This window comes from Salmo salar, chromosome ssa28 (genome assembly GCF_905237065.1).
Source record: "Salmo salar chromosome ssa28, Ssal_v3.1, whole genome shotgun sequence".
NCBI lineage: Eukaryota > Metazoa > Chordata > Actinopteri > Salmoniformes > Salmonidae > Salmo > Salmo salar.
Genome location: NC_059469.1, coordinates 32,513,766 through 32,531,790, shown reverse-complemented (window position 1 = coordinate 32,531,790; position 18,025 = coordinate 32,513,766). Strand labels below are relative to the sequence as shown.

General features: G+C 43.9%; 1 protein-coding gene across 2 annotated transcripts in view; it reads right to left on the bottom strand.

The window, feature by feature from the left end:
- The window catches only part of mkk6c (MAPK kinase 6c), a 56,250-nt gene extending 38,487 nt beyond the window's left edge, over positions 1–17,763 (bottom strand). The window contains exon 1 of one of the 2 annotated variants that reach the window (XM_014180279.2): positions 17,402–17,763. In XM_014180279.2, the coding sequence (XP_014035754.1) occupies positions 17,402–17,492 (91 nt within the window). In that variant the 5' untranslated portion in view covers positions 17,493–17,763. 2 annotated transcript variants of the gene reach the window in all.
- Between the last annotated feature and the right edge of the window lie 262 nt (positions 17,764–18,025).

Here is an 18,025-nt window from a genome sequence, read left to right as displayed (position 1 = left end):
AAGCACTTAGCGCTTCCCACTGCTCCCTCAAATAGTGCTGTGACATTTTTACTTGTTCAGGGGCAGAACGATATATTCTTACCTTGTCAGCTCGGGGATTCGATCTTGCAACCTTTCGGTTACTAGTCCAATGCTCTAACCACTAGGTTACCTGCCGCACATTACCAAGGCTTTGCCAAAATAAAGAACTGGTGAGTGGTTATTAACATGACTGAGCACCAGGCACCACATTCATCAAGCTTTTTCCATGACTAGCCTATGCATGTCAATGCCAGGCAGGCTGGCGAGGGACTCTCTCCAGTTCATTACAAGGACTTTGCCAAAACAAAAACTGGTTAAGCACCACCAAGCTTTCTTCCATTCTGCCAGGCTGGCAGGGTATGCTACAGGCAGGCTCTCTAACCGTTTCATTACCAACACTTTGCCAAAATGAAGAAATTGGTGAGTGGCCATGGCTGAGTACCAGGTTCCCCAGGCTATCTCCATGACTATGCATGCCATGCTGCTAAGGCTGACAGGGGATTCAGCAAAACTCCACGGTCCTCAGCCTCCAAGTCTCTGGCTCGATGGGATGGAACAAGATGCGGCACGCTCTGCGAAGACAACAGCTTCCATCTCCAGTCCACAGACACAGCCCCCTGAGATCCCTGCTGCATGCACGTCACACACTGACTTAACAGCTTACCTATACTGTAAGCTATACATTCATTTCACATTTGCATGCATGAGAGATGGGAGACATGTAAGCAAAGGGCAGCAACTCATAATGATAGAAAGAGACAGTCATGCACTGAGCTGCATGCCAAAGAATTAACTTTGCATTCACTCACACAGTCACGCAACATGTTAAAGTGGTTAGATCAGAGCCATTTCCAAATGGCACCCAATTCCATATAGAATCCACTACTTTTGACCAGAGCCCTAGAAAGAGAATAGGGCACCATTTGTGATGCAGACTTTGGCAGATTTCTCCAGAAAGAAAAATCACAAGGGACAGAACCTGCGGCAGAACAAAAAAGAGACCCGTGATAAAACAAGTTTTGATAAAGTCATCGAAATAAAATTTTTAAAAAAGTGCTGAAAACATATTGGCTCACCTTTTACAGCTGAGCTGACTAGCGCAAAAATAATATTGCGATATCGTCCAAAATAATATTGCGATAGGCCTATTGTCATAAATAAATATCCTGATATGTAATGGATATATATTTTTCCACTAATCAATAAATTATATAATTTACAGTGTACAGGGCAGGAATAAGATAATACGCTGCATTGTCTGTCCTGAGCCAATAGAATATTTTCATCTCAAAAACATGTCTTCTTCAACAGGCCTTCCTAACATTACAATTCTTGTATCATATATTTTCACAACTGTGAGAGGAAATTATTGCAAGCTATGCAAATACAGTTGATGTTTTTAGTTATTCCACATTATCTTGCACAATTTGAAGTCAAAATATTCAAAGCATCAGCTTTTTCCTCGCTGATCTCAGCATTCGATGTAGTTTGTTTTGAAATGCAACCTAATTAAAAGTAGTATATCATTCCCAGTGATTTGCAGCACATGGGCTGAAGACAAGCATGTTGTGAGATGCCAGCAAGAGGTCACTGGGGAGAAGCTCGCTCTCTCAAAGATTTAGCGTCAGGGGTGAAGACGGCAAAACTAAAATACCAGCGAGAAGTACTGAAGCCAAAAGAAAAGACAATTGAAGGAGTCTTTGCCCTGCTGTCTTTGCCACACCTAATGTTAACATGAAATTCCACCAACCAAGCAGGTCTTGTAATCGGTTTCCTTCAGCATGTAACGAAGCCAGGGGAAACATGTCCTGTCAGAGACGGCACGCTAACAGCCAGGGGAAACATGTCCTGTCAGAGACGGCACGCTAACAGCCAGGGGAAACATGTCCTGTCAGAGACGGCAAGCTAACAGCCAGGGGAAACATGTCCTGTCAGAGACGGCATGCTAACAGCCAGGGGAAACATGTCCTGTCAGAGACGGCATGCTAACAGCCAGGGGAAACATGTCCTGTCAGAGACGGCATGCTAACAGCCAGGGGAAACATGTCCTGTCAGAGACGGCACGCTAACAGCCAGGGGAAACATGTCCTGTCAGAGACGGCACGCTAACAGCCAGGGGAAACATGTCCTGTCAGAGACGGCACGCTAACAGCCAGGGGAAACATGTCCTGTCAGAGACGGCACGCTAACAGCCAGGGGGAAACATGTCCTGTCAGAGACGGCACGCTAACAGCCAGGGGAAACATGTCCTGTCAGAGACGGCACGCTAACAGCCAGGGGAAACATGTCCTGTCAGAGACGGCACGCTAACAGCCAGGGGGAAACATGTCCTGTCAGAGACGGCACGCTAACAGCCAGGGGGAAACATGTCCTGTCAGAGACGGCACGCTAACAGCCAGGGGAAACATGTCCTGTCAGAGACGGCACGCTAACAGCCAGGGGAAACATGTCCTGTCAGAGACGGCACGCTAACAGCCAGGGGAAACATGTCCTGTCAGAGACGGCACGCTAACAGCCAGGGGAAACATGTCCTGTCAGAGACGGCACGCTAACAGCCAGGGGGAAACATGTCCTGTCAGAGACGGCACGCTAACAGCCAGGGGAAACATGTCCTGTCAGAGACGGCACGCTAACAGCCAGGGGAAACATGTCCTGTCAGAGACGGCATGCTAACAGCCAGGGGAAACATGTCCTGTCAGAGACGGCATGCTAACAGCCAGGGGACTATGCCAGAGCGATCTGTGCTGAAACCAAGGCGGCCTCAGAGTGAGTGCTTTGAGCACTGTAAATCTGGAGCAAAAGCTTTAGTGTGAGAGTGCAGCCAGACAGGCCCATGCCCAGCCATGCTGATAATAAACCCAGGATGGCATTCAAAGCAGGCGGAACCAACCAACCCGCTCATTCTCACTCTTCCAAACCCACACACACACGCATGCCGGGAATTCCAACAATCCCAAAAGTCCCTCAATGGAATTACACAGACCCAGAGGAAGAAAGATGAATCAGACATCCGCGAGAGGGATGGCAGGAAGGCGAGAGGGAGTGAGGGAACGAGAGATGGGGAGGGGGGGGGGGGGCAGCCATGGAGTGGAAAAGAGAGACAGGGCCAGGGCAAAGAAATGGAGACAGAGAGATGGGATGAAAATAACTCCTCTTGAGCCTGCGGCTGTTATGCCACTTCTGACCGTCCTGGCAGTCAGATACCATACACTTTCAAAGATGTCAGATACATATGGATCCATTAGGTTACAGCTGTTATATTATGAAGCTCTTTTGGGAACCATGTCTTCACCAGCAGTCACATGGCGATACACTTCCTACACGGCTGGGGTTGACTTAAACGATACTGACGGCAGTGCTCTGCGTGCTGAGGGTATCAGCTCCAGGTCACGGCAGAGCACAGTGCTGCCTAAGTAGCGGTTAACTAGGTCGGCAGCTAACTTCACCTCCATGACTACAACATGAGATCACTGCTCAACTATGGGGGTATGCGATCTTCAGATCCTATTTAGTATACCTGGTTTTAGACCACATCTGCAAGAGTATGAAGAATGGGCCAAAGCAATAGTAAGATCAAGTGGATAACTTGTAAATGAAGGGAAGCACCGACGTAACAGTTGTTGGCCTGGTAGCAGCCTAACATGAGCTAGCATTAATTAGGATTCCAAGCGTTGCAGTCTGCAAACTCTCTCATAGCATATTAGCCACAGGATGTAGGTTTGGTTGAGGCCTGGTTGAGTTGGCCAGGCTTCAGCAGGATGTAGGTTTGGTTGAGGCCTGGTTGAGTTGGCCAGGCTACAGCAGGATGTAGGTCCTACTGGCCTGGTTGAGTTGGCCAGGCTACAGCAGGATGTAGGTGCTACTGGCCTGGTTGAGTTGGCCAGGCTACAGCAGGATGTAGGTGCTACTGGCCTGGTTGAGTTGGCCAGGCTACAGCAGGATGTAGGTCCTACTGGCCTGGTTGAGTTGGCCAGGCTACAGCAGGATGTAGGTCCTACTGGCCTGGTTGAGTTGGCCAGGCTACAGCAGGATGTAGGTCCTACTGGCCTGGTTGAGTTGGCCAGGCTACAGCAGGATGTAGGTCCTACTGGCCTGGTTGAGTTGGCCAGGCTACAGCAGGATGTAGGTCCTACTGGCCTGGTTGAGTTGGCCAGGCTACAGCAGGATGTAGGTCCTACTGGCCTGGTTGAGTTGGCCAGGCTACAGCAGGATGTAGGTCCTACTGGCCTGGTTGAGTTGGCCAGGCTACAGCAGGATGTAGGTCCTACTGGCCTGGTTGAGTTGGCCAGGCTACAGCAGGATGTAGGTCCTACTGGCCTGGTTGAGTTGGCCAGGCTACAGCAGGATGTAGGTCCTACTGGCCTGGTTGAGTTGGCCAGGCTACAGCAGGATGTAGGTCCTACTGGCCTGGTTGAGTTGGCCAGGCTACAGCAGGATGTAGGTCCTACTGGCCTGGTTGAGTTGGCCAGGCTACAGCAGGATGTAGGTCCTACTGGCCTGGTTGAGTTGGCCAGGCTACAGCAGGATGTAGGCCTAGTGGCCTGGTTGAGTTGGCCAGGCTACAGCAGGATGTAGATCCTACTGGCCTGGTTGAGTTGGCCAGGCTACAGCAGGATGTAGGTCCTACTGGCCTGGTTGAGTTGGCCAGGCTACAGCAGGATGTAGGTCCTACTGGCCTGGTTGAGTTGGCCAGGCTACAGCAGGATGTAGGCCTAGTGACCTGGTTGAGTTGGCCAGGCTACAGCAGGATGTAGACCTAGTGACCTGGTTGAGTTGGCCAGGCTACAACAGGATGTAGGCCTAGTGACCTGGTTGAGTTGGCCAGGCTACAACAGGATGTAGGCCTAGTGGCCTTGTTGAGTTGGCTGGATGTGAGAGGCTAGGGTTTTACAGTCCAGAAAGAAGGAAAGAAAACAAATTTGTCCCCGAGATTAGATGACACACAATCTGTGGAACTGCAGGGACATTTCTTCCAGTTACTTACAGTTGAAGTTGGAAATTTACATAAACTAGTTTTAATGACTCCAACCTAAGTGTTTCAACCACTCCACGCATTTCTTGTTAAGTCGGTTAGGACATCTACTTTGTGCATGACAGAAGTATTTTTTCCAACAATTGTTTACAGACAGCTTATTTGATTTAATCACAATTCCAGTGGATCAGAAGTTTACATACACTAAGTTGACTGTGCCTTTAAACAGCTTGGAAAATTCCAGAAAACGATGTCATGGCTTTAGAAGCTTCTGATAGGCTAAATGGCATCATTGGTGTCAATTGGGGGTGTACCTGTGGATGTATTTCAAGGCCTACCTTCAAACTCTGTGCCTCTGCTTGACATCATGAGAAAATCAAAAGAAAATCAGCCAAGCCCTCAGAAAAAGAATTGTAGACCTTCACAAGTCTGGTTCATCCTTGGGAGCAATTTCCAAACGCCTGAAGGTACCACGTTCAACAGTACGCAAGTATAAACACCATGGGACCACGCAGCCGTCATTTTGCTCAGGAAGGAGACGCATTCTGTCTCCTAGAGATGAACGTACTTTGGTGCAAAAAGTGCAAATCAATCCCAGAACAACAGCAAAGGACCTTGTGAAGATGCTGGACGAAACAGGTACAAAAGTATCTATATCCACGGTAAAACGAGTCCTATAGACATAACCTGAAAGGTCGCTCAGCAAGGAAGAAGCCACTGCTCCAAAACCGCATTAAAAAAGCCAGACTACGGTTTGCAACTGCACATGGGGACAGAGATGGTAATTTTTGGAGAAATGTCCTCTGGTCTGATGAAACAAAAATAGAACTGTTTGGCCATAATGACCATCGTTATGTTTGGAGGAAAAAGGGGGAGGCTTGCAAGCCGAACACCATCCCAACCGTGAAGCACGGGGGTGGCAGCATCATGTTGTGGGGGTGCTTTGCTGCAGGAGGGACTGGTGCACTTCACAAAATAGATGGCTCAAGAGGAGGAAAATTATGTGGATATAATTGAAGCAACATCTCAAGACATCAGTCAGGAAGTTAAAGCTTGGTTCCAAATGGGTCTTCCAAATGGACAATGACCCCAAGCATACTTCCAAAGTTGTGGCAAAATGGCTTAAGGACAACAAAGTCAAGGTATTGGAGTGGCCATCACAAAGCCCTGACCGCAATCCTATCAAAGATTTGTGGGCAGAACTGAAAAAGCATGTGCGAGCAAGGAGGCCTACAAACCTGGCTCAGTTACACCAGCTCTGTCAGGAGGAATGGGCCAAAATTCACCCAACTTATTGTGGGAAGCTTGTGGAAGGCTACCCAAAACATTTGACCCAAGTTAAAACAATTTAAATGCTACCAAATATTTGAATGCTACCAAATACTAATTGAGTTTGTAAACTTCTGACCTACTGGGAATGTGATGAAAGAAATAAAAGCTGAAATAAATCATTCTCTCTACTATTATTCTGACATTTCACATTCTTAAAATAAAGTGGTGATCCTAACTGACCTAAGACAGGGAATATTTGCTTGGATTAAATGTCAGGAATTGTGAAAAACTGAGTTTAAATGTTTTTGGCTAAGGTGTATGTAAACTCCCAACTTCAACTGTATATGGTGCCAAGTGGACCAGGTGACGTCCTGTTTTATTCAACAGTACACCCACACGCACCACAAGTGGCTGGAGAGTCGAGAGAGAGATGTTTACGTGGCACATGGGAATGTGTGAAACGAACTCCTGAACCTACAGTGAGGGGAAAAAAGTATTTGATCCCCTGCTGATTTTATACGTTTGCCCACTGACAAAGAAATGATCAGTCTATAATTTTAATGGTAGGTTTATTTGAACAGTGAGAGACAGAATAACAACAAAAAAACTGAAAAAAGCATGTCAAAAATGTTATAAATTGATATGCATTTTAACCTGTTGGGGATAGGGGGCAGTATTTGCATGGCCGGATAAAAAAACGTACCCGATTTAATCTGGTTACTACTCCTGCCCAGTAACTAGAATATGCATATAATTGTTTGATTTGGATAGAAAACACCCTAAAGTTTCTAAAACTGTTTGAATGGTGTCTGTGTATAACAGAACTCATTTGGCAGGCCAAAACCTGAGAAGATTCCAAACAGGAAACGCTCTCTCTGACTATTTCTTGGCCTTCTTGATCATCTTTAACCAAAACAGGGGATCTCTGGCATAACGTGACATTTTCTAACGCTCCCATAGGCTCTCAGAAGGCGCCAGAACGATGAATGGTGGCTTTGCAGGCCATGGCTGAAAAACAATAGCGCATTTGGATAGTGGTCGATCTGAGGACAATGAGACTGAGGCGCGTGCACGAGGCGACACCATGTTTTTATTTTTTCGTCTTTGAACTAAAACAGGGTTTCCCGGTCGGAATATTATCGCTTTTTTACAAGAAAAATCGCATAAAAATTGATTTTAAACAGCGTTTGACATGCTTCGAAGTACGGTAATGGAAACGCGTCGGGCGCGTCACCGAAACGCGTCGGGCGCGTCACCCTTCGGATAGTGTCTTGAACGCACGAACAAAACGCCGCTATTTGGATATAACTATGGATTATTTTGAACCAAACCAACATTTGTTATTGAAGTAGAAGTCCTGGGAGTGCATTCTGACGAAGAACAGCAAAGGTAATCCAATTGTTTTTATAGTAAGTCTTAGTTTGGTGAGTGACACACTTGGTGGGTGTCAAAATAGCTAGCCTGTGATGCCGGGCTATCTACTCAGAATATTGCAAAATGTGCTTTCACCGAAAAGCTATTTTAAAATCGGACATAGCGATTGCATAAAGGAGTTCTGTATCTATAATTCTTAAAATAATTCTGTTTTTTGTGAACGTTTATCGTGAGTAATTTAGTAAATTCACCGGAAGTGTTCGGTAGGAATGCTAGTCACATGCTAGTCACATGCTAATGTAAAAAGCTGTTTTTTGATATAAATATGAACTTGAATGAACAAAACATGCATGTATTGTGTAACATAATGTCCTAGGTGTGTCATCTGATGAAGATCAAAGGTTAGTGCTGCATTTAGCTGTGGTTTTGGTTTTTGTGACATTATATGCTAGCTTGAAAAAATGGGTGTCTGATTATTTCTGGCTGGGTACTCTGCTGACATAATCTAATGTTTTGCTTTCGTTGTAAAGCCTTTTTGAAATCGGACAGTGTGGTTAGATTAACGAGAGTCTTGTCTTTAAAATGGTGTAAAATAGTCATATGTTTGAGAAATTCAAGTAATAGCATTTCTAAGGTATTTGAAAATCGCGCCACGGGATTCCACTGGCTGTTGAGTAGGTGGGACCTAGCCCATAAAGGTTAATGAGGGAAATAAGTATTTGACCCCCTCTCAATCAGAAAGATTTCTGGCTCCCAGGTGTCTTTTATACAGGTAACGAGCTGAGATTAGGAGGCTCCTAATCTCAGTTTGTTACCTGTAAAAAAGACCTGTCCACAGAAGCAATCAATCAGATTCCAAACTCTCCACCATGGCCAAGACCAAAGAGCTCTCCAAGGATGTCAGGGACAAGATTGTAGACCTACACAAGGCTGCAATGGGCTACAAGACCATTGCCAAGCAGCTTGGTGAGAAGGTGACAACAGTTGGTGTGATTATTCGCAAATGGAAGAAACACAAAAGAACTGTCAGTATCCCTCGGCCTGGGGCTACATGCAAGATCTCACCTCGTGGAGTTGTAATGATCATGAGAACGGTGAGGAATCAGCCCAGAACTACACGGGAGGATCTTGTCAATGATCAAGGCAGCTGGGACCATAGTCACCAAGAAAACAATTGGTAACACACTATGCCGTGAGGGACTGAAATCCTGCAGCGCCCGCAATGTCCCCCTGCTCAAGAAAGCACATATACATGCCCATCTGAAGTTTGCCAATTAACATCAGAATGATTCAGAGGACAACTAGGTGAAAGTGTTGTGGTCAGATGAGACCAAAATGGAGCTCTTTGGCATCAATTCAACTCGTCGTGTTTGGAGGAGGAGGAATACTCCCTATGACCCCAAGAACACCATCCCCACGGTCAAACATGGAGGTGGAAACATGCTTTGGGGGTGTTTTTCTGCTAAGGGGACAGGACAACTTCACCGCATCAAAGGGACGATGGACGGGGCCATGTACAGTCAAATCTTGGGTGAGAACCTCCTTCCCTCAGCCAGGGCATTGAAAATGGCTCGTGGATGGGTATTCCAGCATGACAATGACCCAAAACACACGGCCAAGGAAACAAAGGAGTGGCTCAAGAAGAAGCACATTAAGGTCCTGGAGTGGCCTAGCCAGTCTCCAGACCTTAATCCCATAGAAAATCTGTGGAGGGAGCTGAAAGTTCGAGTTGCCAAACGTCAGCCTCGAAACCTTAATGACTTGGAGAAGATCTGTAAAGAGGAGTGGGACAAAATCCCTCCTGAGATGTGTGCAAACCTGGTGGCCAACTACAAGAAATGTCTGACCTCTGTGATTGCCAACAAGGGTTTTGCCACCAAGTACTAAGTCAAGTATTTGACCCCCTCTGCAAAACATATTTCCCTCATTAAAATGCAAATCAATTTATAACAGTTTTGACATGTGTTTTTCTGGATTTTTCTGTTGTCATTCTGTCTCTCACTGTTCAAATAAACCTACCATTAAAATTATAGACTGATCATTTCTTTGTCAGTGGGCAAACGTACAAAATCAGCAGGGGATCAAATACTTGTTTCCCCTCACTGTATAGTGTCCTCACCTGCATCAGTGAATAGTTAGCTTTTTTGCGTGGCGCCAACTGGTAAGACGTTTCAGGAGGGCGATCATAGGTGCTAGGAAGGCAGAAGTGCTGGGTTTGAGCCTCGGTGTGAGCCGAAGCAGGAAGCCACAGTACTCGCTAAGGAAGCAGCGTAACATCCATTACATTTATAAAACCCTAACAGGGGTGTTGTTAACGTGCAAGTTAGACCACCATTTCTTTTTAGCTGGATTTCACATAATTAAAAGCACTTCCTATTCAAATCCAGGCACTTTTCCCAATCACCATTTTAAAAACATGGATCAAAATGTCTTGTCTATTTACCTCCAGAAAGCTTGTCTGTCCCACATCCAGAGTACTGTCATACCATCCCAAATGGCACCCTATTCCCTATATAGTGCACAGATTTTCCCTAAGTAGTGCACTATGTAGGAAATAGGGTGCCATTTGGGATAAAGTTACTGTGGGATAGCATGCCATGCGATGAGATGTACTCTCTCGGTGGTAACCGGAGAGCAGTAATTTGCAGGTCATCAAGCTCTCTTTTTCTCAGTGTGCTAGCTGGGGGGATTTAAGAGAGATCACTTTATTGGTCAATTGCACACAAGGTCCAACTGGTAATCAGGCAGGGGGCAGCTAAGTGCACTGCCACCCGAATGCTTTAATATCAAAACACCTTTGATCCATCCATGATGACAATGGCTAGGCTTATTTATTGCATCCAGCAGAGCCAGGGAGCCAAAGTTCACCCTCTATCTTGATAGGCTGGGTTTAAACAGGCAGGCCAATTCTGATCTTTTAACACTAATTGGTCTTTTGACCAATCAGATCAGCTCTTGCCAATAATTGGGCAAAAGATCCGAATTTAGATGCATGTGTAAACGCAGCCATAGAGGAACCAAGAAATGTTGTTTCAGACACATGACATTGATTTACTAAAACATACATTAACTATAGCCCATCAGACACACCAAACTGATTGTCCTAAAAACGTCCCTTCAGTAAAATAAAAGGTTAAATAAAAACAATTGTAGGATTATAGTTGCAGGGAGGGAGGTTATGCCAGGAGAAATGTGTGTCAGCCGCGTCAATGACGTGTAGAGAAAGCTGATTGCTTATTCAGGAAGCCTGATGAGGTTTCAAGATGAATGTTACGATTCAGCTGTGATGCATTGAATGTATTATTTTGACCTGCTTGATGTGCGGTAAAGATCAGCTACAGAGTAGATGCAGACTTCTTCCCCTTCCCCTTTGAGATCAGGGAGCGAGAAAACACTGTTGGAGACCTGCTGTGATCGCATTCACCGCGGGGTGGCTGGCTCCAGGCAGGATGAATGAAGATGAGACTAGATTTATGCTCCTATCAGAGAGCTCCAGCACAGAGATCGTCACAGAGAGCTCAAGGCTCGTGAAGATGCATTTGTCATATTAACCCTGTGGAGCCATCTACTGTCTTGTCTCGCAGTCTGACTAAGTTGTACTTTGTGTTGACATTTATTTGCCAACCACTGTCCTGACGCATCAAGCTTTATCCTGCACAGATGGCTTGGTGTGGTGGTCTCCGGCAATTCCACGATAACGGACTTGAGCTTTGATTAATTTTTATATTCAAATGTATGCCAAACAAACCATTGATTTGAAAGTTTAACAAACCATACAACTCTATGCACAAGGAATACTTAATTTCCACTGAAAATGTTACAAAAACGATTTTAATGGAAGAAATATGCAGATGCAAACTTTGGTAATGAAAATACAGTAAAATCCCCCTCAGGTTTACACGACCACGTTTTCCAAAAACTGCTGAATATCTGCTACGAATTAAGATGAAAAAAAATGTCTGCAGAAAGAATGGGGTGTCAGCTATGACATGACACCTCGAGTTAGAAAAATCTATTTTGGTTATTGAACTACAGTATGTGAAGTGGATTTACACCCGGTAACGGAATTACCGTACCGGAATTACATCATGGGTCCCTGATCTGTTAAGGATATGAATGTCATTCTCCTCATGTTTCACAAGTTTGGACATCACAGTAAAGCAGAGTAGAGTTCAGTACATTAAAGTAGAGTATAGTTCAGTACATGCCCTCTTGCAGACAGTGTTATTATGTTGGAATTTGAGTAGACATTTCTATTCCTGCTGCTACATCTTGATTTTGTAACTGTGTAAGTTGTTACTGTACTAGGGAGCATGATGCATGCCGGACTGTGAATCAATGTGCTAAATCTGCAAGAAGTCGGCTCGAACAGCAACAACATTCTTAGCAACGGTTACAGAAACGTTTTACTTGCTATGACTGAAATGTGATTCTTTATCTACCTTAGTTGAATGCACTGACTGTAAGTCCCTTTGGATAAGAGTGTCTGCTGAATTGCTTATATGTAAATGTGAAAATGAACATACCAAAATGAACTGCAAAGCACACTGGGTATTATTATTGGCCTTGCTCCAGGGTGGAGCTCATTAGAATAATACTCAGCATGCATTGCAATTGTTCATTTTTACATACACATTTAGAATACACTATTATCAGACCATAGCGCAAATCAAACTTCTGATACCAATGCAGGTTGAAAGGGGGCCAAAAAGAAATGGTACAGAAAAAAGATTTTCAAAAAATACAAATTAAAGCCCTCAAAAGTATCTTATTGCAAAATACATTGGAGTTCAGTCCAGTGTAATACAAAGTACAAATACTCAGAAGTATTGAAATACATACAGTGCCTTCAGAAAGTATTCAAAGTGGAATTATGTTTTTAGAAATGTTTACAAATGTATAAAAAAATGAAAAGCTGAAATGTCTTTAGTCAAAGTGTTATGTTCGGGACAAATCTAACACATTCCTGTGAACCACTCTCCATATTGTCAAGCATAGTGGCTGCATCATGTCATGGGTATGCTTGTAAACGTCAAGTACTGGAGAGTTTTTCAGGATAAAAAAAATATATGGAATGGAGCTAAGCACAGGCAAAATCCTAGAGGAAGATCTGGTTAGTCTTCCTTCCACCAGACAGTGGGAGATGAATTCACCTTTCAGCAGGACAATAATCTAAAACGCAAGGCCAAACCTACACTGGACTTGTTTACCAAGAAGACAGTGAATGTTCCTGAGTGGCCGAGTTACAGTTTTGACTTAAATCTACTTGAAAATCTATGGAAAGACCTGAAAATGGTTGTCTAGCAATGATCAATTTTACAGAACTTGAAGAATTTTTTAAAGGATAAATGGGAAAATGTTGCACAATCCAGGTGTGGAATGCTCTGAGAGACTTACCCAGAAAGACTCACAGCTGTAATCGCTACCAAAGGTGGTTCTACAAGTGTCAATGTCAGAAGTACAGTGAAATGCCTTTCTAGCAAAAAAAAGTACTGATTCAGGGGTGTGAACGCTTATGTAAATGATATATTTCTGTTTACATTTTCAACAAATGTGCAAACATTTCTAAAAAAAAAATATATATATTTTGTCATTATGGGGTATTGTGTCTAGATGGGTGAGAGAAGAAAAAAATATTTAATCAATTTTCAATTCAAGCTATAAGACAACAACTTGTGGAATAAGTCTAGGCCCTAGACTTATTCCACAAGTTGTTGTCTTACAGCTTTATACCCCTAGACTCTAGGGGTATAAATACCTTATGAAGGCACTGCATTTCAAATATACGTAACAAATACTTTCCATCTCTGCACACACACAACACACTTAGTGGATCATCAGCTAACAATGCAGTGAACAATCCTACTGTTATTGCAGCAGAAAGCCACTATAGGCTTGGAACAGGACCAACAATAGGCCCGTCGAAACAGCAAATTTACTATCTGTGCAGCTGAAAACGACACAGGGTCTATTTGCATGACAAATGGGGTGTTTGTGCAGGCCAGGCTGGGGCAAGAGGGTCGGCTGAGGCTGGGCTACAGTGGCAGACGGCAGAGGACAGGGACACGCACTGAGCGGGCCACTGACTGGCTGACTTGCTGCCATCACCATCCCCAGTGTCACAGCACAGTACAACAGACAATGATGAAAGCACAACGGTCCATCTCTGGGCCAAACTGCATTTTTTGTATTTCTTTTTTTTTATAAAGACTCACAGCATCATTTACTCCCTAGTCCCTACTGACATGACGGAAACACACGTTGTAATAGATGTGTCTGGTAGCCCCCCCCTTTTGTAAACCCATCCTAGCCTAGGCCTGACACTCGCATGCACTTATCTTGCACAACAATTAGAGCAGGAGCCAGTATCATTTGCAGAATATCTAAATTCTTGATCAATTCTTTGGCATTTGCTATCACAGCATTTGAGTTTATTTATTTTTTTAATGCTTTTCCAGAGTCCTTACTAACGAAAAGAACATATGTATCTGCAAGGCATGCTCACACTACAACGTCTGGTGTGCAGCATTTCTAACAATGGAAATACTCAATGGAAACTGTTTTGCAGGCATTTTATTTTGCACAGATTAAACAAAAAAGTGTGAACACAGTGTTCCGTCTTAATATCACATAAAAGTTCCAAACCAGCCGAGTCCATAAATTAAAATATGGCTTTGTATTAACCACATCGAAAGCGTCCACCTAATCATTAGCTGCAACACCAGTGTGTGTGTGGGGAGGTTGACGTTTCACCTGTATTGACAGAAGCCCACAGGTAAAGGTAAACATTGCTGCCAATCAGGGGCGAGCCACTAGCTGGTCATATCCTGCACAGCCAGCCAGAGTGTGTGCTGTGCGTGTGCAGGTGTAGAAAGCTGTGTGTTGTTGTGATTCTGGATGGCCAGATAGCTAGAAACAAAGACAAGAAGCTACTATGGTGGGGGTTCGTAGGTGGCTTGTTTCAGCTAGTTTTATTTAAGTGTTTTTAGGCGTTTTGATTCATACCAAGTCTGACAATATGGGAAAAATTCGATAGCTAAGTAACTAATAACTGTAATGACGTATTTGAGTGACAACAAGTGCTTATTGTGCAAATGTATTTAAGTTTTCAAGAAACATTGGAGACTAAATATACTTTATATGTTGTCAATAACCCCATGATTCTAAGCCAACCCTGTCCGTTTTGCGCCGAAGATGCGCACGCATCGGCTTGGTTGCTAAACACACCGTCATGTGTCGTCTGTACATTCACGTGTGTGTGTGTGTGTGTGTGTTTGGTGGGGGATTACAGACAAAACATTTACTTCAACAAAACAGGTGTGTAACCTGTTAGTTACGCAATAATCTAACCTGAGCCTCGGAATGTGAAAACCAACCATCTGCAATTGGAGAGCCCATACTAGACGACCTCACAAAGTAGTTGGATGCGTTCCAAATGACACCCTATTCCCTATGTAGTGCACTACTTTAGACCAGCACCCGTTGGGCTTAGGTCAAAAGTAGTGCACTATTCAGGGAATATGGGTGTCATTTGGGACACACCCAATAATAGCCCTCCTGGCTATGCAAATCATACGCATGTTTCTCCTTGATGATGTGTTAAAATAGATGTTTGCCTTGGCCTTAGGAATGCAGTAGGGTCCACTAAGTGCAGAGGACTGCAGCTATGGGACATGTGCATCCTTTACACCATTCCAATTGCAGATGGTTGGGCTGAGTGTCTGCGGATTTTCACTTCTCCCTTTGTTCTTCATTGATCAAGTAAGGCCACTGATTAGTTAAGAACTCCACTGTCTAGGTGGAAAGTGGAAAGGAATCATCCAATGAATGAGTTTAGATGGATCGGAGTAACAGGACAATTAGGCCCATGTTGTGAAAACGCTGAAAATACTCTCTGAAAATATTCATCAGGGGTGTCAAAACTCATTCCATGGAGGTACGAGACGAGTGACTTGTGTTTTTTTGTCACTGTGTGTCCAATTAAGACCAAGACAACCAGGTGAGGGGAGTTTCTAATTGATCAGTGACCTTAATTGATTAATTAATCAAGCACAACGGAGATCAATAGCAATACATTCCAGAGGGTTATAGAGATTGTCTCTAGGTCTAGTCTTCTTGTTCAGTGGTCCACCTTGAGAGAAACTTAAGCAAGAAACAAATGAGAATCTGACTGTCGACAGACACGTAATACAGTGGCAAGCTGTTCTTTCTCTTGCTAGCACAGAAGCTGTACCTGCTGCGTGCCGACCCGGTAGCCACGAACCTACTGATTATACTTGTAGAATCGCAATGCTCATCAGTAGCCAACAACTTGACTTTGAGCCAATTAGAGAGCACGAACCCCCCACATGGGGGAGCCAAAAAAAGGAAAAAGAGGGCATTTTCTCCGTACATCCATAGATGAGCCAGTCAGACTTCATATGCAATGTGGGCTATGGGATAGTAGCTAGCTTAGTGCAGACGCAATGCACTGAATACTTCCTCCAAGCTAGCTAACCACTGTAGCAGGTATTGACATTATAATTAAATCACAATGGATTAGCTAGCATCCATGTAACAGCTGCTGAGTTAGTGCAGTGGCCTTAGCTAGCGAATATGCTAACGTTAGCTAGCTAAACATTTGATTATGGGCTGGACTGGCAGTATGGGATTATGGCGAGTGAATTAAATCGTTTTCTTCGTCATCTTGCTAGATAGTTATACACCTGTGGCCATCTGGCTAGTATCAACAAGGGTTTTCTACAAAATAGCAACATTTGAGCAGATAGCTTGCAATCTAGACCATAAGCAATACACACAGCTATGCATTGCCAAATAAAACAAAACAAAAAACTCTGCCATCTTCTGCTTAGTAGAATTTTAACCAGGCTGAGTGGCTGACAACTTCCAAGGTCTTTGCTGTGTGAACACTAGAGATTGACTGCAGGCACTAAGTACTGTCAGCAGGTAACCGTTTGGCAATCCTACCTGTGTCTGAGCTTTTACTTGGTGAATGTGGCAGGGATGTTTTGCTTGGAGACTCGTATTTTAAATAGCCTACTGCCCTGTTTCTTGAACTGTTCACCTCAATACAGTAGACTTAAATACAGCAAATCTATATTTAGCTTTTTATAAAATGTCTACCTAGGTCTATAGGCGTCCCAATAATTTCCATTATGCACCACTAACAGTGAAAATAAAACTGCATTTAATAAAATTGTCAGAAGAAGTTCAGTGTGATTATCCTGAGCAGTTTGAACTGAACTTAACCAATTGAAAGCTGCATGTTGTCACATTGTAATCGTGCCCCCTGACTCCCCGTTTACAACGCACGTACTGTAATAGTAAAGTTTACAGTTACTCGATACACTGCAATAAATGCATTTGATTCATTACCTTGCAAAGGCAACATCTCGTCGAAATGTGCATGTGACCGTACATGCTTTATATAAAAGGCGTTGCAATATGTCTGCAGGGAGTTGCTGACTATGTGACAGCTTTAATTAGGTTATAACATCCCTGGTACAAGAGGACTGCAAATACCACCAACATGAGCAAAAAGCATCTAGCTATTATATGCTGAGAGTAGACAGACAGACAGACTCGTTTTACCAGGAACTCTGCAAAGGGGAAGATCTAAACAGGAAATGCAACTGACCCTTTTACCGCATAAACTTTAACATGCATTGACGATATTCAACTTGTAGCAATGCACATTGCAGACAATGCATAACTAATTGCATTTCAGTCGTTTTGCACAGATCGCATGTAATATAGTCTTACCTCCCTTTGGCTGAGACATTTCCCCTTTGCTTTGATGGGGGGGAGGGGATGCACTAGAGACTTTGCCTTCTTTCTCACTCCCTCCCTCCATCGCACTCGCACCGAAGCTTGCTTCAGCGGCTTGCTTTGCAACAAGGATGCAGAATACAAGCCGCGATCTTCATGCACTTGGAGCCTTTTTGCGTCTGAACCGTGTGTGTCCGTGCAAAGAGCAATATTACAATTGCACACCTTGCAAAACGGTCAGGAAACGGGTCGTTTTGCAATGGCACTGCAAATAATTCTCAGCGGCACTTACATAATGGGCCACGGCTGGCAGCTGAAAGCTCCTAACTTGGATCAGAGAGTGAGTGGCATTGGCCTATATTACGAACGTTCTTCCTGCTTGGGCGTAAAGGATGGTGGGAACTGTAGTCCATACTGTAGTTGTGCGTACTGTATTACAGTATTGTATTACTTTATTACAGTATCTGAGTACGGCTATGTGTGATCAATGATCCGCATGTTTTCTTGTAGGCTAAATACAACATATTCATTTCAAGTGTATTATGATTTACATGAAATGAAACTTGAAGTTCCACTTTTGTTTGCACTCATATGCCGACATAATCAATAACAATAGGC